General features: G+C 45.6%; 1 protein-coding gene across 1 annotated transcript in view; it reads left to right on the top strand.

Moving 5' to 3' along the window:
- The first annotated feature begins 3,456 nt into the window (after positions 1-3,456).
- SLC5A1 (solute carrier family 5 member 1) overlaps positions 3,457-8,160 on the top strand; it is a 32,667-nt gene continuing 27,963 nt past the window's right edge. Inside the window, exons 1-2 of the mRNA XM_006266971.4 lie at positions 3,457-3,816; positions 6,038-6,109. Of these exons, the coding sequence (XP_006267033.2) occupies positions 3,730-3,816; positions 6,038-6,109 (159 nt within the window). The 5' untranslated portion in view covers positions 3,457-3,729. The remainder of the gene's footprint in view (positions 3,817-6,037; positions 6,110-8,160) is intronic.

The raw sequence follows: 8,160 nt of genomic DNA, 5'->3' as shown, positions 1-8,160 counted from the left end.
AGGCCCAAGTCCCTCAGCCTTTCCATGTATGGCTTGCCGTGCAAATCTCTGATCATATGGGTGGTTCTTCTCTGGACATTCTCAAGCTTTTTCACATCCTTGTTGAAGTGTGGCACCCAGAACTGGATGCAGTACTCCAGCTGCGGTCTCACCAATGTTGAGTAAAGCGGAAGAATCACCTCCTTGGTTTTGCTTGAGATGTGTTGATTGATGCATTCCAGAGTATTGTTTGCCCTGCTGGATACAGCATTGCACTGCTGGCTCATGTTCATACTATGGTCTATTACAGGGGTCGGCAACCCCTGGCACGTGTACCAAGCATGGCACGCAAGGCCATTTTGCTCAGCACGCCATGGCCAGCCCCAGCTCTAGGTAGCTGCTGCCAGAGACGAAGCCTGGGCTGCTCCCAGCTGCCTGCCTGTGGGTGCAGAGTCCGGGCTGGCTACAAACAGCTGTGCCAGGCTCCAGAGCTCAGTCACCAGCTCTGTGCTGGGAGTGAGCTGCTCCCAGCAGGCAGTTGGGATGCTGCAAGCCCTGCAGGGAGCAGCACAGGCTCCAGCAGCTACTCAGAGCTGGGGTAGCTGCTGACAGCCACAGAGCCCGGGCTGGGGAGCAGGGGCACAAGCAGGGCATTCTGCCATGTACCCCCTGCCCTCATTTTGTTTTTCTGGCATGCTGGCACTCTGGCACTTTCCAAGGTAGACGTTGTGGTATTTTTCAGCACTCCGGCCAAAAACCGTTGCCTACCCTTGGCTTAACCCTAGGCCCCTTTCAGTTGTGGTGCTAGTCGGTGTGGCACCACTGAGCCTGTACGTATGTTGGGGATTGTTCGTCCCCAGATGGAGCACTTTACCCTTCTCAATGTTGAGCTTCATTTGGTTCTGATCTGCCCAACTTGCCAGCCTATCTAGGTCTGCCTGCATCTGTAGCCTATTTTCAAGCAGGACCACACTCCCCCATAACTTGTTGTCTGTGAACTTGGCCAATGAGCTCTTCATCCCCACATCCAAATCATTAATAAAGATGTTGAAAAGCACTAGACCAAGCATGGACCCCCGAGGGACACCACTGGCCACTTCTCACCAGGACGAGTCCATTCATTGGAACTATCTGGGTCCTACCCCGCAGCCAGCTTCCTACCCACCTAATTGTTGAGCAGTTAAGCCTGCAATCCTCCCATGAGAACACCATGGGATACCAGATCAAAGGCCTTTTGGAAGTCAAGGTATACAATGTCAACTTCCTTTCTCTTATCCAGGTGGTGAGTTACTTGGTCATAGAAGGAGATGAGCTTGGCAGGACCAGACCTGTCCATGATGAAGCCATGCTGGCTGTCATTCAGAATCCTATCTTCTACGAGCATATCACACACAGACTCCTTGATGATTTTTTTTCCAGGATTTTCCCTGGGATAGAAGTTAGGTTAATTGGCCTATAGTTGCCCGGGTCCTCTCTCTTCTCCTTCTTGAGCATGGGCACAACATTGGCCCTCTTCCAGTCTTCAGGGACTTCCCCCAAGTGCCATGAGTTTTGGAAGAGTTTCACCAGAGGTCCTGCAGTGACTTCAGCCAGCTGCTTCAGCAGTCTTGGATGAAGTTCGTTCGGCCCTGCTGACTTATAAATCTCTAACTTCTCTAACTGATCATGCACCAGCTCAATGTCAACAGTAGGAAGGCGGTCATTCCCACCATGCCCATTCTGAACTTTATCTAGTATGATTTTCCCCATAGTCCGGTGAAATACTGAAGCAAAGTAGTCATTCAGGAATTCAGTTTTCTCCTAAGTGTCGGTAAACAACTGTCCTGAGTTGTTAAGCAATGGCCCCACACTTCCATTTGTTTTCCTCCTGTTCCCTATATACCTAAGGAAGGACTTATTGTCCTGGATTTCTGTTGCTAATTTAAATTCAGTTGCCGCCTTAGCCTTTCTAATCTGCTCCCTACAAGTGCGGGTCATTGTTGTATAGTTCTCTTCATGGATTGTCCCAAACTTCCATTGTTTGTATGCCTCTTTCTTTTTTTTTTCAAGAAGACCATGATATTCCAATTAAGCCAAGAGGTCTTACCAGCCCTTCTGCTACCTTTCCTCTGCATGGGAATGGACTTCTTTTGTGCTTTGAGAATCGTGTCCTTGAGGAACAACCACTCTTCATGTGCTCCTTTCACCTTTGGTCCATGGTCCCACAGCACTTCCCCTACTATTGCCCTGAGCCTGTTGAAATTTGCTTTTTTGAGGTCCAGAACTCCAGTCCTGCTAACTGATTTGCCTGCCTTGCAATGGACAGTGAACATGATGGTTTCATGGTCGCTGTTGCCCAGGCTACCCTTTATATTCAAGTCACTCACCAGATCATCTCCTTTGGCCAAGACCAAGTCTAGGACAGCAATACCTCTGGTTGACCTGTGCACTTCCTGAGTCAGGTAGAGCTCTTTGATACAGGTCAGGAAGCAATGTGACTGGTCCGACTTAGCTGAGTGTTCCTCCCAAGACACGTCTGGGTAATTGAAGTTGCCCATGATGACCGTATCCTGTGTGTGAGTGGCCTCTGCAAGTTCTTGAGAGAACTCCAGATTGAGCTCCTCCCGTGGTTTGGTGGTCTGTAGTACATACCTACAGCATGGTCTCTCTCACCATGCTCTCCCCCCCCCCCCAATAGTTTGACCCAGAGGGCTTCAAGCCACTCTTTCTTGGAGCCAATGTCGGTCTCCAAGGAGGTGTACTGCCTCATTGGTGTACAGGCAAATGAGTTATCCAATTGAGACCCTTGATTTCCTGTCATATTGAGGGAGAACTAGTTGCAGCTGGCCTCACATCTTTGAGTTCCCATTTGTCAGGTCATTTTGCTTGGTCTAATTGTGAAGTCTAAGAATGAATAAATCACTGGAGATGGGTCCCAATCCACGCACCACTGAACTTTGGGGTCCTTCGAATGTGAAGTGAAGCTATGTGGGTAGTCGCAGTAGGCAGATCCCAAACCCTACACCTGAGCATCCCAAACTCTGAAGGCAGAGGGAGGTAGATAGGTGTGTTAGTCTGACATCTCTGCTAGTCTCTCTCTGTTAATCTCTGGAAGGGTTCACTTCTGGATCTCAGCTTTGTATCTCAGATGCATCTCAGTAAATGTCCACATGTGAGAAATCAAAGCAGCTTCCTAATACCTTCTACTCAGAAATATACAGCTGCAACTCTAGTGTTTATTCATGCTGGGATAGGGAATGGCACAGGAGGAGTCTCAGTTCCCGGACCCCTGGGATTTCCCTGTGTCAGGTCACTCCTCCTTTGGGGTTGGTAATTAGCAAGCATCCTGCCCTCAAGTGAACAACGTGTTCCATGACCAGCTTTACAGGAACAACAGCTCCAGAAAGGAGTATTCAAAAGCAGTGAGGTGAATACACTGGGTTTATTGTGGGCAAGCCACTCCTTCCATTGATCACGCCTTCTTATGAACCTGCTCTTAGGTGCTGAAACTCTGAGCACCTTTGGCAGGGAAAGTGAACTCAGGACTTTTGGCTCTGCGATCTGCCGCATCTGTAACAGGGAACAGTTTCTTTGGAGGAAATCACAGATCAAGGAAAAGCACCAGTTTCAACTTGTACCTGATAGAAATAAGTGAATCAAAGTTATATATTATACAAGACGGAGAGGGGCGAAGGAAGTTTATCATTAACCTGAAGTCTGCAAACGAAATATAAGAAGAGGAGAAAGAAGGGAACCAGAAAAGCAGGCAGAATGGATTCCACCTACAAGATCAATAATCCTGCAGACATCTCTGTCATAGTCATTTATTTTGTGGTAGTCCTGGCAGTGGGATTATGGGTATGTTTGGATTTTCTTTTGTTACATAGAATATGTTATTGAGTTTAAAGGGAATGGCTTTATAAACTGAAGTTATAGTTGTATAAATTACCTGCTGCTTCTTTGGAAGGATGGTTTGAGGGTGTATGGGTTGGAATTATGATGCATTTCCTTGGGGACATCAGTCCCTGGAGTGAGGATGACAGTAGGAGTGACGGCAAGATGATAGTTCAAAGAGAGGACAGCTGCCGTTTAGGCTAAGGGCAGAGGAGGGGGAGTATCAAGATGTCAGGGAGATGGGTGATAGATGGGGCTTGCGCTAGAGAAAGGTCCTTGTAAGGAAGAAGGGGGAAATGAACTAGGGATGGGATGATAGCAGGGGTGGATGGATAAGATCTAATACGATGGAGCACAGGATGTTTCCATGAGAGTGTGTGTGATAGTGGGGTGGGCAGTGGGCTGAATGGAGACTGTGGATGAATGGAGATTGTAGGGGGGGCTGCTGGGATAGGAAGGTCATGTAAGTACTGTTTTGTGTTGTAAGTAATTGTGACTGGGATGGAAGTCAAGGTGTCATGGAATGGCAATAGAGTGGCAGATGGCCACTGGGAAGTGCTGCAGGATGTATGCAAAATGAATGGAAAGCACAGGCAGATGGTTGCAGGAAGACCCAGCCTCAGTTAGTGCAAATGCTGCTGGTGCTGTGGTCATCTTTGTTTAACGTCCAAGTAAAATTCTGTCTCCTCCTCCTTGCCCAGGAAGTGTGGATCAGTCATTTTTTGTGACTTATCTTTGAAAAAATACATATTTTTGCACCTAACAGGTAAAGGAGAGATACTGCCCCATTAAAGTAACTCTAGATACTGCAGGGTTCAAAGGTAGAGGGCAGATAGTATTTGCTATGATGGTGCTTTAGTGGAAAACACTTGAGTGTCACTCTTGGGAACAGATATCCTGTCTGAGGAGAACTCAAACTGTCTTCTCTGAGAAAAGAGCTGACAGCTAAAGGACTGAGTCAGGGAAACTTGCTCCTTCCTCAGTGGCCTTTGCTACCTCCAAAAAACCTCACAGGCCATGTCGCAGAGTAAGTAGGCAACGGCAGGCAAAATCTTCCACTTGAGCAGCCTGGAAGAGTTTTGAGACGTGATAAACTATGGAGGGACACACATTAGTGTTTGGTTACCACTTTGGTGATGCAAAATGGCCATTAGTTTTGGCTGGTGTACTCTTTCGGCAAGAGGCAGGGTAGGTTTGCACCTTATAAACTAACTAAATCAATGATGTATAAACTTTTGTAAGCAGTAGTTCAGTGGTTGTCAAGGGTCAGAGTATATGAGAGACCTTTCTGTGCCTTATACCCTTCTTTCCCTCCAAGCATGATCTGAAGTCTCCACTAAAGAATGATGTAGCATACACCCTCCCCCGGGATACTGGGCAGTTTGGTGAAGGAGCCAGGCTTGGATGTTAAAGCACAATCTGCCTAGAAGTTTGTAGTCAACCTCTGTAATACTGAACTCCCAGGAGCAGAAGAGGCGTATCGGACACTGAGGCACTACAGTTTCTAATATCTGAATAGCTTTGACAGGTTGCCTCTCTCTGGCAATGCTGATAAATATTGGTTCAACTATTTTGAGTAGTGAAGTGTAACTGGGTTTTATTTACTTCTTTGCTTCTATATCAGGATCAGGGATCTGGCTTGCTTTGGCTCAGATATGTCCCCTGTATGGGTAGGAACCAAGGTCTTTTGAAAGCATGGGGAACACATTGTTTACAAATGGCTTTGGATGAAGACTTGTTAAAACTTTGAGGAAAATTCCTTGTAAAATCCATTCCTGTCAGATCTAAAATGAGATTGAGGGCTATCATTCTTACCTGTCCACTCTGTGGAAATGCAGAAATACTGACAAGTGGAGCATGGGTATATTGGTAGTATCATCAGAACTGGATAGCGGATTCCTACAGAAGATTGGTCCATCCTTTGAGGAAAAAGGAGGCTGGCTATATGTTGTCTACTGCAACACTGGCTTTTTGGGGGCCTAACATCAAGGAGACTACTCGCCTGAAAGGAGTGCTTATATGAGTTTGCAAGCATAACCCTTGGCATAATGATGTGTTTCTTGCATCATGTTCTTATTGTCTTTTAACATGTCCAGTATTTAGCATTGGTTTTGCAGGCCAGCCATAATGAAAATTGAAGTGTTCAAATGTAGTTCAAAATGTATCTAATCATTTTGTCTTGCAGGCTATGTACTCAACCAACCGAGGAACAGTGGGTGGATTCTTCTTGGCAGGGAGGAGCATGGTGTGGTGGCCGGTGAGTTTTCATTATGTACTATGTATGTATGTCTTTATGTGTGTGCAGGTAATATTATTATACTTCCAATCCAGACATAGCAATGGGGTGCTTAGAAGCTGTAGGAACTGCCGTGACTGCAGTATACTGTAGACAAGCAAGAAGTAGGTTTAATCTGACTAATTAGGAGTTCCTGTAATAATCCAGCCACAGCAACACAAAGCATGCTGCAAACAGTAGTGTAAATGCTCAGGTAGGTTAGTTCATGCTTAACTCCATGCTGCAGGTGACTGAGTGTTTTAAGACTTCTTTTGGACACAATCAAAGTTTTCCACTAAGAGTCTGACTCATGCCGAGGTGTGATGTGGAGGCATAGCCTCTTCGGCTGTTCTATCGCTTTGGTGCTAAGCACTGCAGTCCTTTGCTTCATGAAGTCAACTGCTCCATGGAGAAAACAGTGGAACATTTTAAATAGTGAATAGGTCATAGTTTATATTGAAGATAATACCTAACTTTTACTTAGAACGTTTGTTTCATAGATCCCAAATGCTTTCCAGAGGAAGGCAAGTATCACTGTCCTTGTTTTAGGCCTAGGAAAAATTGAGTCATGCACAAGTGAAGTGGCTTGCTCAAGGTTACTCTAACTGCACCTGATAAGTCTCCTGAGTAAGCCCAGTGCCATCTCCTCCAAGACTACCCTGTCCCTATTTAAATGAAACTTCCTTGCAGATCATAAAATAATAGAAATGTAGGGTTGGAAGGGACTTCAAGGGGTCATCTAATCAAACCCTCTGCCTGAGGCAGGAAAGATCTTGTGGCCCATAAGGGGCTTGAACTTACAGCCTTAACTCGACACCCTAACCAACTGATCTAAACGGATGCTTAGAAACCTTCTCAAATGTGATTCCTTGCCTGGGTGTCACTAACATGGGACTTTTGTGTTCATTGTTGTAGGCTGCCTTGGAGGAAAAATCTGGTTACAATACCTAGCTCCAATCCATTGATCAGATCCATGCAGGTAGACTATTCCATTTTAGTGGGACTTGATGCAGGGATCTACCAATCTACACAGCTGCAGGATTGGGGCCTTGGAGAAATAAAAATACAGAGGTTTTAAAAGTAGTTTACAGAAGTCTACATCACTGCCTGTGGTGCTTCAGACTGTTGCCTGCCTTTCAGTGGAATTAGAGCTGCCATTTAAAAGATGGAGCATTGTATTTTCCAGCAGAAGGATGATCTCATTGGATAGGCTAAGACTAAGAAAATTCAAGTCCTGGTACAAATCAGTTGGAAAGGGAGAATTTTAGAATTATTTTAATGAAAATGATTTCCTCTTTACAAAACATACAGCTAATTGTTGATCGATTGAATGAAGACACTGATGCAGGATAACACTGCCATTGTCTGATCCTGACAATACATGTCCTGGGCCTGATTCTCCACTGCTTTTCATCCTGGTAAATGTTTATGCCCCTGAACAGTGACAACAAAACAGGACTCTTATGCAGCTGGAGGTGAGGACACATTATAAAACAGTGGAGAATTAGGCCTGTATCTGCATGCAGAAAAATCCCTGAGCCAGGTCCTCACTCTAAAGGGTCAGCCTGCAAGAATTAGCTGGAAACTCCCCCAGTGCAGGGAATCCCCCAGTGTTTAACATCACCCACACACCTTTTTCAGGTGGGAGGCATAGCAGAGGCCAGAGGGCATCTTTGTGGCTCCTGGAATATCTCTTAGGGTTATCTTTGCCTCCCCTAATGCTGTGAGTTTATTGCAATAGAGGATCTAATCCACTGTGCATTCTAAAACCATCTTTCTAATCCCTCATTTTGGAACACCTAGGGACCTTCCCAGAACATAAAAACAAATCTTTCTCTTCATCCTTCCAGGTAGTAGCAAAGAGAAAAACAGAAATGGCAAACACTCAAGCCCTGAAGTTAAATACTCATGCCAGCATACCATCCTGGAGATCTTATCTTGTGTAAAAGTGATTCCAAAAAATACTTTTACAGGTTTTAGAGTCTGAGCAGGACTCTGGTCACCCAGGGCAAATGGCTGGGGTTAGGAAACCA

The sequence above is a fragment of the Alligator mississippiensis genome, chromosome 10 (assembly GCF_030867095.1).
Source record: "Alligator mississippiensis isolate rAllMis1 chromosome 10, rAllMis1, whole genome shotgun sequence".
NCBI classification, from domain to species: domain Eukaryota; kingdom Metazoa; phylum Chordata; order Crocodylia; family Alligatoridae; genus Alligator; species Alligator mississippiensis.
The sequence above is the reverse complement of the archived record's forward strand: the minus strand, read 5'-3'. Positions and strand labels throughout refer to the sequence as shown.